General features: G+C 41.1%; 1 protein-coding gene across 2 annotated transcripts in view; it reads right to left on the bottom strand.

Moving 5' to 3' along the window:
• LOC114046698 (ubiquinol-cytochrome-c reductase complex assembly factor 1) overlaps nt 1-13,070 on the bottom strand; it is a 118,114-nt gene that overhangs the window by 48,318 nt on the left and 56,726 nt on the right. For both annotated transcript variants that reach the window (XM_027867125.1, XM_027867126.1), the window contains exon 7: nt 11,813-11,921. In XM_027867125.1, the coding sequence (XP_027722926.1) occupies nt 11,813-11,921 (109 nt within the window). The remainder of the gene's footprint in view (nt 1-11,812; nt 11,922-13,070) is intronic.

Genomic DNA, 13,070 nt, shown 5'->3' with positions numbered 1-13,070 from the left:
GAGTAGAAAGGGCAAGTTTTTAGAAAGGAAGCTAGGATATCTCCTGAACAGAGTCAGGAAAAGCACTGGTGATTCCTCAAAGATAAGTTCTGGCAAAGATGCTCAAAAACCAAAACTCTTTCAAGTGAAAGATGCTGGATAAACCTGTGAAGGTTACTGTCACTGCATAAACTGTTCCACCTCTTGTTAGCTCGAAGCGGCTGTCTCCAATTGTCCATGTCTAGCTTGGAGCTGTCATGCATTTCTGTTTACTTGACCTCTCCATCTGAATGCTCCCCTCTCCTGGAGTCATTAGGCCTAAGTCAAATTCATCATCTCAGCCCCAAATCAGCCCTTCACAGATCCTCTATCTCTAGCATTACCACCACTTCCCAGTCACTCAGGCTCCAAAATCTCAAATCCTTATCCTCTTCCTTTGTTCTCACGTTTCATATGCAATGAACCACCAAGTTCTGTCCATTCTATTAGTGTAATATCTTCCACATCAGTCTCTTCCTTTCCAGCCTCATGGCCACTACCGTAATTCAGGCCCTTAATTCTTGCCTATTATGATATCCTCCTTTTCCTCAACAAAATACCTTTTTCTTTTTCCAATTAAAAAAAATCGGTACTTTACCAACAACAAATAAAATAAGCAATTCGATACAGAAAAGGGGGACTATACATGAAACTGAGAATCTCTATTATGCACAAGTTGCTTTTCCTTTGAAGTGTATAATAAATTAAATAAACCCATCAAAGCTGACCTGCCAGTCTATGTTTCTTTCTGGCCTGTTATATCTTTGTAAAGAATTAGGCCTTCTTTGGTTCCAATATAAGTTGTACACATTGCCACTTGACTTTCACAAAATAACAGCTCTAATCGTATGACCTATATCACATCTCTACTGCCTACAGAATGAAGTTCCTACTCTTTTGTAGGGCATTCAAAGTTCACCCTACCTTTTGAGTCTTTTGGCTTAAGATTCTCCTATACATACTCCATATGTTAGTCAAATTGGGCTCCTCACTGGTTCTCAATATGCCTTATATTTTCTAGCCTTCCCATTTCTTCTATTCATGCTGTTCTTTCCATGTGTATGAGGGATGTTTCTACTCCCACCTCCCAAATCCTACCCATCAAAATCCTACAATTACTTCAAAGTGCTCATCACCACGAAGTGGGCTCTTCAGCCTTGTGGAAGGCCCCTTTTCTCTCTGAACTAACAGGAAACATAATGGTAAAAAAGGGGGCAAATAGTGTAAAGAATCACACACATAGTTCCTGAACCATCTACTTTCAAGCTGAGCCCAAATGTTTCACAGGTCCTTCCTAATCTCCCCCAAAGATGTTATTTTTCCTTTCTCCAGAGAACTTTATATCTCTCTTATGGCAATTACTGTAGTCTGCCTTATATTAGAGCTATAGGTTGTCTAGCCTTTATCCCCATTACTAGACTACAAACTCTCCAAGAGCAGGTCTTGTGTCTTATTCACTTTCCCTGCCTCCCCCAACACTTTGAACAGTTCCAAATAGCCTGAGTCCAGGGTCAGGCAAATAGTAGCTGCTTGATAAATATTGTGATCTGAACTCACTGCTGTAGGATAAAGTAGGTAGCTCACAGGATTTATCACTGGGCAACAAGGAATGGAAAAAAGACTGGGTTTGTAGTCAAATCTTCATTCTCCCATTGACTTCCTGTGAGACCCTGGACGAACCACCTTCCCTCTCTGCGCTCTCCTCTGTAAAATGAAAGAGGTCACGTGGACTCTTATTTCCAGAGAACAGATAATGAAATACACTTATGTCTTCTCTGCAGAGACATGGAGGACTCTGGGTACAGAATGCATCGTATGCTGACAGATGTGATTTACTGTGTTAAAAGGTTTTTCTTGACTGTTTTTCTTCAGTTCAAAGGGGATGGGATGAGGTACACTGAGAAATAATGGGTGGATTTCATCATTTTGGGAAATTTCCAGGGTGGTATCTCCCTTCACCAAAAAAGTAGATAAATTCTGGGGAAATGCTTAAAACACATAGAGTTTAAGGAACTTTCATACATACAGTCACATAGCTAGTAAGTTTCTGAGGCAGAATTTGAACCTACATCCTTCTCCAAATCCAGTACTTCATCCACTAAATCATGTTGCCCCTTAACAATAAAACTTAAAAGTTAAATAAAAATGATCTCTAAGGTCCTTCCAGCTCTAAAATCCATGATTATTAAAGTATAATAATAATGAGGATGATTATAACTACTATTTACATAGCATTTTACAAATATCTCATTTTATCTTCACAACAACCCTATGAGACAGGTGGTATTATTATTCCCATTGTACAGATGAAGAAATTGAGATAAACAGAAAGTAAGTGACTTGCTCAGAATCACAGGGCTAATGTTTGAGACCAGATCTGAACTCAGGTCTTCCTAACTTTAAGTCTAGTAATCTCTCCACTGTGCTGCCTAGCTGTCTAACTGGGTATAGAAGGAACCTAGCGAATAATGAGGTAAGCAGACCTCAATAAAAAGGAACCATTCAGGAGGCTAGTAGGGTTTAAGGAGACAAAAACAGAAAGACAGGCCGAGATAGACAAGCGTTAGGAACAAAATTCATTCAGGTATCTACAGAGTCTTAAAATGTGTGTACATGAATTGTCTATCTTTTATAGAATAAAAGGACCATTTAAAGAGACAAGGAGGTTGTAGGCTAAGGGATATAATTGGAAAACTTTAAAAATCAGATAAAAGGAATCAACTCTAAGGTGAGATAATGACATGATTGGGAATTTCATGCCTCACCTAGTTTTAAGTAAGAAAAAACCTGTAGTTCCCCTTTAATTGAATACTCTGCCCAGGGAAGAGTGGCGAGAGGGTTGGGCTTTTCACCATGGCAGAAATGGTTTGCTGTTTACCCAAGCCTCTGAAAATCTGATTTTCCATGCCCAAATGATATAATAAGCACTTACTCTATGCTATATTTTCACTCTGCTGTACTACCTTCCAAGGCAACAACAAAACATGAATGGAAAAACAGAAGCTCTTTCTAGAAATGAAACTTTCCAAAGGACTGAGTCCCAGTGGTCCTGAGCCTCTAGTGAAAAGAATCCCCCCCCAAAAAAAATCTTCAAAGAAAAGGAAAATGACAAATGCTAGAGGGAATGTGGGAAAACAGGTACACTAATACACTGTTGATGGAACTGTGAACTAGTCCAACCATCATGGAGAACAATTCACAACTATACCAAAAAAGCTATTAACCTGTGCATAATAACCCTCTGACCCAGTAATACCATTACTAGTCTATATCCCAAAGAGATTAAAGGAAAAGGACCTATACATACAAAAATATTTATAACAGCTCTTTCTGTGGGACAAACAATTGGAAATTGAGGGGATGCCCATGAAATAGGGAATGGCTGAACAACTTATTGTAGATGAATAAGATGGAATACTATTATATTGTATGAAATGATGAATGAGATGGTTTCAGAAAAACCTGGGAACACTTATATGAACTGATGAAGAGTGAAGTGAGTAGAGTCAGGAGAATAACTTACACAGTAACTGCAATATTATAAAGATAAGCAACTGTGAAAGACTTAGTAACTCTGATCATCAAAATAACCCACAATTCCAAGGGACTCATGATGAAAAAAACGCTATCAACCTTCAGATAGAAAACTGATGGTCTCAGAATGCAGACTAAAGTTTACTTTTTTCACTTTGTTTCTTTTTCTCGATTTCTACCCCCACAAAACATAGTTAAAGCAGAAATTTGTTTTGCATGACTTCATATCTGTAAAGGGTTTTGTATTTCTTGCCTTGTCAATAGGTGGGGGAGGGGTGAAGGAAGGAAGAAAATTTGGAACTGAAAATAAAATAAAATTGAATTTTAAAATATATGAATAAATAGATAAGTCTTCTACCCCAGGGGCTGAAGCTATATAAAAAATGCTTTTCTACTGAATTATTGTCATTTATAGGATAGCTAAGTAGTACAGTGGCCAGAAGGCTGGACTTGGAGTCAGGAAGACCTGAGTTTAAATTTGCCTAAGAGATTTACAAATTCTATGACTACCAACTCTATGACTTGCAAGGGCAAGTCACTCAATCTCTCTGTGCCTCAGAAAAATAAAAATAATAGTACCTACTTCATATAGTTGTTATAAAGATCAAAAGAGATAAAATATGTAAAGTGCTTTAAAAACTTTAAAGCATTATATAAATATTATTCTTCTTAATGGTATTCTTATTTGTGGTTTGAAACATTCCCAACTCAGGGCATCAGTCCTTCCCAAGCCTAATGTAATCCTTGTGATGAGGTCACTAGCCATACTGAAGAGGACTTCATCTTCAGAGACAGGCCCTTTAGCTGTGGCAGTGTCGTTTATGGGTAAAGAAATAGAAAATTTCAAGAAAATTTGCAGTCCTAGAAAATACAAAACTTGGGGTTGGGGGTACAGGGGGTAGGGGTTGGGGAGTAGTGAAAAGAAGAAAACTCAGAATATGATACCTTTTTAAAGCACTCTTTATTAGTTTAGGACATAAAAATGTTATTCTAATTTAATTTTCTCATAAAATTATGCTTGATGTATTTAAAGATGTGAAGGCCTGGAAAAAACAAATATGGGGGGGGACAAAAAAATTTTTAGAAGGGAGAATTAGATTTTCTCCTCAAAGTTTTCCAGTTGTCCTACACCAAGTTTTACTTCTGCCTGCTAAAAGACACTTAACAGTTCTGTGTTAGCACTACCCTGGAAGGCAGGAGAATGTGCTTTAAAGGCAGGCTCATTCTTATTCATGAGGCTCTCCTAGAAAAAAATCCTTTGGAAGTCCTAGGGAGACCTCAGGGATGCTCAAGATCATTGACAAGGAAGAAAATGGCTGCAATTTCTCTTAGTCTTAGGATCTGCTTTACATTTGGAACGTTTAAACATGCTCATTGTAAGTTACAAGGTGGGAATGTCTGGCAGGACAGAGCGGAGCATGGGGGAAGTCATTTAGCCAGTCTAATGTTACTATTAACACTTTGAGCCACTGCCCTGAGCTAATTTTTATGTTTGTTTTTAAAGTTAGGTTGAAATGTCACAAACGGAAAATTGGAGTAAAGAGTACCAGTTTACCACAGAACTGGACACACCTGGTCATAAGCACCCACCAAAAGAAACTGACTTCATTAGTACAAGAGGCAGCAAGTGAAAGGTACATCTGAAATCAGCCTGCACATGGAGAAAGTGCTGAGGCCAAAGGCGCTGTCTGTTTTTACAGCTGTGTCAAGTCTTAGTTCTCAACTCTTACCAACCAACACTCAGGAGTGGGGCAAAGAGCCCGAGGAAAAAGGTCTCCAACCTCTTCAGCTGCAATGTGGCTCACAAAGGATTTTAAGAACCAGTTAATGAAATAAAACAAGACCAGATGAGGTGATATGATGAACTTCATTTCTGCAGCTAATTTATATGTTTGAATCTCAAATGAGGCTAAAGAAAAAAAAAAAACTCAGAACATTCCAGATAAAATGTCAAAGCTAATTCTGTCAGCCACAAGACAGCATTTGATTTCTGGCCCAGCTGCATGAGCATGCCTCCCTTTACATGAAAGCTGGTATAGTATAAATTTTTGTAAACTGGAGAATATTTTCCCATTGGCTTATACTATAATCCTGTTAAGTAGTGATTTTAAACCAACACTTAAATGCATATGCTCTCTATTTAAAAGACTCTTTTGGCAATTCAATTCAACAAACATTTATAAGTGCAAAGATCTGTGAGAGGTGCTGAGGGATATAAGAATGGAAAACAAGAGACCCTGGCCTGGAAGAAGCTTATAATCTAGTGAAGGAAACAACAGGCACACAGATAAGTACAGTACAAAGTAGAAGGTGATGGGGAGGCAAAGAAGGAGAACAGAGAAGGTAGTCAAGGAAAATTTCAGGAAGGAAACAAGCAAGATTTTCAGAGCAGGTAACAATCCAGACCCAACTGCTGAAATTTGTAAATTCCAATTTTCCTATGTAATTGAAAAGCCCTGTTCTGAGATTAGGGAGAAGTGGGTTCAAAAGCTGACCCTACCACTAACTGCTTTGTCATCCTCAGCAAGTCTTTTTCCCCTCTTAACTTCATATTCTACTTCTGTAAAATAAGGGATTTGGACTAGATCAGGGGTTCATAACTTGGGATCTTCAGGATATAGGCAGGCAGTTGGTGGCACAATGGATAGAAGTCTGGGCCTGGAGTCAGGAAGAAGAGTTCAAATCCAGATTCAGACATTCACTAGATGTATGACCCTGGGTAAGTCACTTAACCTTTGTGTTTCAGTTTCCTTATCTGTAAAATGAGGAATGTAAACCTTAAAGCACTACATATAAATACTAGTTGTCATCATCAACATCACCACCATGAAATTAAGCATTTGCTTCTATTGTTTTAAAAGAGTCCGGGAAAGGATACATATGCTTCATGAGGACACTATAGGAATCCTTGACACAAAAAAGATTAGCACCACCCCTGGACTGGATGGTCTTTAAGTTCGGGCAACATGACATAATGGATAGAAGAGGCCTCTGAGTAAGGAAGACCTGGGTGCAAGGCCTGCCTGTGACAGGCATCAGCACATCCTGGCTGTCCCAGGCAGAACATGTTTCAGACTTTCATGTTAAGTTCCAGATATGCAGAAGCTGAAGAGTCCCAGATGGCCCCACACATGCAGCTGCCCACATGTGGCTAGTGAACATCTTTCTCTCCTAAATGTTTATCACATGGAGAAAGCAAGTAATTAATGATAAAAGCAGAAATAATAATTTGAGATTACTTCAAATCCGTATGGCTTCTTCATTACTTTTCATAGTCATGGCAATGAAGCCTGGCCATGTATTACTAGTATTTCTGGGCCATTGAGAGGTCACCTAATATACACCCCTGCCTTCAGGCAAGATGAGACCTAAACCAATCTGATAGATGAACTAGGGCTAGGTTGTACATTTAGAGAAAAGAGTAATTCCTGAGAAATCATACTGATATTACTATGGTCCAAACTATACAGACGTCAATAATGAACTACAGATGACAGTGAGTTTGCCATCTCCATCCTCCGCTGGTATATGAATTTTTTGCTCTAGGGCAGGCATTAGCAACCTGGAAGCTGGGAAGTATGTTTGGAGGAATATGCTCCATGCACAGGTACTCTAGACACTGACCACTACAGCATGCCTTCCTTTGAGTAACCTGACAGGCAGGAGTTAGTAAATGTGCCTTAATCAATCAATAAACATTTATTAAGTGCCTACTATGTACCAGGAACTGTGTTAAGTGCTGGGGATACAAAAAGAGACAAAAGACAATGGCTGCCCTCAAGGAGCTCACAATCTAATGGGGGAGACAACATGCAAACAAATTTATACAAAGTAGGCTACATGCAGGATGAACAGGAAATAATCAATAGAGGAAAGGCGCTAGAATTAAGAGAGGCTGGGGAAGGCTTCCTGTAGAAGGTGGGTTTAGTTGGGACTAAAATGAAGTCAGGGAGGTTATTAGTCAGAGAGGAGGAAGGAGCATGTTCCAGGCATGGGGGATAGCCAGAGAAAAATGTAGTGTTTTGTTCACAAAACAGTCAGGAGGCCAGCATCACTGGAACGAAGAAAACTTGTCAGGGAGCAGCAAGGTGCAAGAAGATTGGAAAGGAAGGAGGGGGCTAGATTATGAAGGGCTCTGAACGCCAAATACAGCATTTTGTATTTGATTCAGGAGGAAACAGGAAGTGGGGGTGGGGGTGGGGATAGGGAGTGTGACATGATAGGACCTGCACTTTAGGAAAAATTTCTTTAGTAGTTGAATGGAGGATAGACTGGATTGGGAAGAGACTTGAGGCAGGCAGATCCACCAACAGGCTACAGCAATAATCCAGCCAAGGTGATGAGAGGCTGCAGTAGAGCGGTGGCAGTATCGTAAGAGAGAACAGGACATATTGAGAGATGTTATAAAGATGGAATCGACAGGCCCTGACAATAGCTTGGATGGGGGGCGGGGGGGGAGATAGTGAGGAATCCAGGATGACTCCAAGATTGCAAGCCTGAGGGACTGGGAGGATGGAGTTGCCCTCAACAGTAACACAGAGGGTAGGAAGAGGGGAGGGTTTTAGGAGTAAAGATGAGTTCTGGTTTAGACATGTTCAGCATAAAATGCCTACTGGACATCCAGTTTAAGATGTCTGAAAGGCAGCTGGAGAGAGACTGGAGATCAGCAGAGAGGCTGGGGCAGGAAAGGTAGATTTGAGAATCATCAGCACAAAGTGATAATTACAACCACGGGAGCTGAGATCCCCAAGTGAAGAAATACAGAGGGAGTAGAGAAAAGGGGACAGGGCAGAGCCCTGAGGGACATCTACAGTTACAGGGCGTGATCTGGAGAAGGATCCAACAAATGAGACTGAGAAGAAACAGTCAGAGGTAGGAGGAAAACCAGGAGAGGGTGGCATCCTGAAAACCTAGAGAGAAGAGAGTTTCAAGGAGAGTTTCAAGAGAGTGATTAACTTCGTCAAAGGCTGCAGACAGATTAAGGAGAATGAGGACTGAGAAAAGGTCATTGGATTTAGCGACTAAGAGATCATTAATAACTTTGGAGAGACTGGTTTTGGTGGAATGATGAGGTCAGAAGCCAGACTGGAAAAGGTAAAGAAGAGAATAAGAGAATAGAAAGTGGAGGTATGTATGGTAGACAGGCTTTTTGAAGAATTTAGCTACAAAGGGTAGATGAGATATAGGATGATAGCAGGGATGGAAGGATTAAGTGAGGGTTTTTTCAGGATGGGGAGATACAGGCTTGTTTGTTGACAGTAGGAAATAAGCCAGCAGAAGGGAGGAAATTTAAATAAGTGGAAGAGTAGGGATGACAGAGGAGGTAATGTGTTGGAAGAAAAGTGATGGAATTGATTTTGGTAAGGAATACTACATCATGTGAGACAGGGATGAAGGAGGAGAGAGTGGCAGAAGGCACCTGAAATGAGATGAGGCAAATGGCCTCAATTTTATCTGTAAAATATTAGACAAGGTTCTCAACTGAAAGAGTGGGGAAAGGAGGAGCCATGAGAGGTTTAAAGAGGGATGAAAAGGTTTAAAAGAGCTGCTGTGGAGAGTGGGATAGTGAAGTGATTAGGGAGGGATAGTAGGATTGCCCAGCAGCAGTGAGGACCCAGCTGAGGTCACATAACATAAATTTATAGTGGACCCAATCAGAATAGTTGTGTGATTTTCTCCACTTTCTTTCAGCAGCACATGCGTAGGAGTAAAGGCAGTGAATGGTGGGAGTGATCCAAGGCTTGACACTTGGCAGGGAATAACTGACCTAGGAAAGACCTTAATTTAAAAAGACCAAAGTCACCCAGCGCATCCTGGGCCATCACCATTTTTCTTGACCTTTGTCTTGCCACTGGACTCCAATAACTCTGGAGGAGAGAGAGCAAGACTGATTTTGCCCAAGACTTTGCCCAGCTCAGTTTCACTCAAATCCAACTCACATGCAAATCAAGTCATCATGCTCGTGATGTCAATGGTCCTCTTTGAAAAAGAAGGACGAACAACAACTGCTGAAATGATAAGGGGGCTAGGGATTCAAGAGAAGACAGTGTAGAGCCGAATTGTTTCATCAAAAAGTCAAGATGGGGAAAAGAAGAGAGAGGCTAATGCAAGAAGATGGCCTGGGAAAGAACTGGAGGGTCAAGGGATTGGAAGTCATGATGTGGATAAAGAGTAGAGTTTGGTAAAGGAAGGCAGAGGGAGAGGTGAAAAGTCAATTACAGTCGGATAAGGGATTTCAGAATTCTTGAACACAGAAGTATTACATTTGTGGGTCATGGCAAGATCAAGAGTATGACCATTTACGTATGCAGCTGAAGTGGGTTGGAGGAATAGGCCACAAGAAGTGAGTAGGTTGAGGAACTAAGTGATTAAGGTGCTTGAGGGAGAGTTAAAATGTATGTTGAAGTCTCCTAGTATGCAGGCAGGAGTTGGGGAGGACAGAAAAATTGTGAACTACATACCAAATTCTTTGGGGATGGAAGGAGAGTAACAACAGCTACCATGAACCTCAAAGGAAGAGAAGTTACTGAGTGATAGAGGAACAGGGAGAATGTGAAAGAGGCAATAGGGAACAAAGAGTATTCCAACTCCCCTACCTCAAACAATGAATGAAGGATAATGAGTGAAGGTGTAGCCAGTACTGGAAAGGGTGGCCAGGCAGGCTGTGTCATCAAGGGGCCAGTAAGAGATAGACGGTGGAAACAATGGGAAAGGAAAAGATTTAGGATGAAGGGAAGTGTCTTGCCCATGCAACAGGCATTCCAGAGAGGATCAGAAGAGTTAGGTTGAAATATTGAGGCAAGGTGGCTGAAGGAGATGGGAACCAGTAGGGATGGGGGGGGTATGTGGAATAGGGTTTGGATGATGACCTACAAGAGTTTAGAGTCACTGGGATGTGAAAGGGTAGGAACCAGGTGTGAGAATGTTTATCATTGGGTAAAGGACACCACGCCTCTATCTTCAAAGAACAGGCACAGCAGGAGATGGGAGGCACAGGTGTGCAGTCAGAGAACGTCTGGCTCTTTCTCTCATCTGAGGAGACTAGCAACGAGGTGGTGAGAGGAAATGGAAGACTTCCTGTGCAGGGGAAAGTCTTCTGGGGCAGATGGAAGATGGTGGTGGAATGCTCTCCAGTGACAGCTAGACTACTCACTTCAAGTGCTGCCCAGTTCAGTAGCTGGGGAAAAGGGGTCTAAGTTCAAGTCAGACTACATGGGTTTGCTGACAGCTTAATTGAATGAATGGCATCTAAGTGGAAAAAAGAAAAAAACTGCTGAGCTTCATTCTGGATTGCTGGGACAGCTTGGGCAAACAGAACAGTAGTTCACATTTCTGTAATGGCATCCATTTTTATCTCCTTCAATAAGGAGATCATCAGCTAAGACAAGAAAGAAAGAAATGGAAGCAAGCAGTTCCAAAAAGTGAATAGAGCCCGTGCAAAAGGAGCTGTGTTCTCTTTAGAAAGAACCTAAGCTCCAAAGGTACACCAGGGCTGGAGCCCTAGGTAAGCACCTAGAACACAACAAAGTCTTCATTCGTGAAGCACTTGATATCAACAATTCCCAAACACAAGGGAGACCGAGCAGATGTCCCTGTCCAAGGTCTGCCTCGACAGCACAGCACAGAACATAAAGCATGTCTCTCACAGCAGATCTATGAGGTAGAGTAAGGTAGAGCAAGAATTATTGGCTTCGTTTTGCAGCTGAGGAAACTGAAACACAGATGAGGTGTTAATCACCAAACTAGCAATGGGCAGAACCTGGACTGGAACCCAGGAAAGTCCAGAGATCTCTACACTCTACACCACATCTCTGGAACTGTCAGATTAGTTGAGGCAGCTCAGACTCTTGCTATGTGCTGTACAACCACTTCATTGGATATGTCAGGCTCCTGCCTGCATCATCAAATCTGAACATTATTTCCATCATCAGCTACAGTGATGGGTGCTTTGTGGCACCACCTTTTCCCAGGGTGTGCTGGGAGAGCCTCAGTCCCTGTAGTGCTCAATCCTATGTCCCAAAGGCATTCCCCTAACCTCTATTGATATGATTAAGACTATGAATTCTTAGCTACCCAGGACAAAATTTTCGTATTAATCACCACAAAGATAATACCAAACCCTTAGAGCTAACTAGGTCAGTCAACAATTCAAAAACAGAGGGAAAAAAGATCTTTCCTAAGCAACTGGTGCTTCTGACCTGAGAGAGGCAAACCAATGCCCTGGGGGGTTGAGGAAAAAGTATCCAGCAGGCCTACTTACCCCCATGACTCTGCCACGCTGCTCAACATCCTCCCACATAAAATGAACTATGATACGACACATGTAGTTCCCTGAACGGCCTTCCTGCTTCATCCGGACAAGACACATCCTGGGGAAAAGGCAAAAAGTCATAGGCTGCTTTCAGTCTCTTCTCTTTATACTTCCCCGCTAAAGCTACCCCATCTCCATGCCTTTGTTCTCCACCCTCACCTGCTGGGATCCACAGCTTCCTTTGAACCTCAGTTCAGGTGCCATACTCTTCATATATTTTCCTGGTCTTCCTAACAGGGGTGGGGAACCTTCAGCCTCGAGGCCACATGTGGCTCTCTAGGTCCTCAAGTGCAATCCTTTGACTAAATCCAAACTTCACAGTACAAATCCCAAAAAGCCACAGGTTCCCCACCCCTGTCAGGTAGGAATCCCAATCTCAAAAGGATTTGTTGATTCTTGATTAGTCTGTTCATCCATCCATCCATCCATCCATCCATCCATCCATCCATCCATCCATCCATTCTTTCAACAAGTATTCATTAATAAAGAAAAGCATGCTCAGTGCTTCTACATTAGCCTTGCCCAAAAAAAAACCCATCTCATTTTGAATGGTGGCAGGTAACATGTTTCCTGCTTAGTCCTCTGGAATCCTAGTTGGTTATTAAGATGGTAGGAGTTTAGCACAATAGTATTCTAGCACATTTATATGCCATAACTTGTACATTCCCCAAAATCATGTAAGATATGTCAAAGGAAATAATAAAAAAAAATAAAAATAATAAAAAAGTGTAGTAGGAGATAACACTTTCAGTCTTCAAAATATATTAGAAAGCAACTAGCTGTGTGACCCTGGGCAAATCACTTAACCCCACTGCCTAGTGCCACCTCCCCCCCCAAAAAAATATATATATATATATCTATAACATATATATATTAGAAAGCAACAATCAACAAAAACATTCAGAATTGGTTAAAAAGTGCAAGTAGATTAATGAAACAAGCCAGACAAAGGAGAATAAGAAGTAATGAACAAGATCCCAGTGTTCAATAAAACTGAAAACATAAATTACCTAGGAAAAAACAATCTATTTGATTAGAACTCATGGGAAAACTGGAAGGCAGTATGGAAAGAATTTGGCTCAGACCAACCATATTCCATAATAAATTCAAAATGGATATGTGACTTGAATATTAAAGATTATACCATAAAAAAATCAGAAGAAAAGCAGATCATATACCTTTCACAACTATGCATAGGAAATGTGTT

Source organism: Vombatus ursinus, unplaced genomic scaffold, assembly GCF_900497805.2.
Source record: "Vombatus ursinus unplaced genomic scaffold, bare-nosed wombat genome assembly UNPS02014785.1, whole genome shotgun sequence".
In the NCBI taxonomy this organism is placed as follows: Eukaryota; Metazoa; Chordata; class Mammalia; order Diprotodontia; family Vombatidae; genus Vombatus; species Vombatus ursinus.
This window is presented reverse-complemented; position numbering and strand designations above follow the sequence as displayed.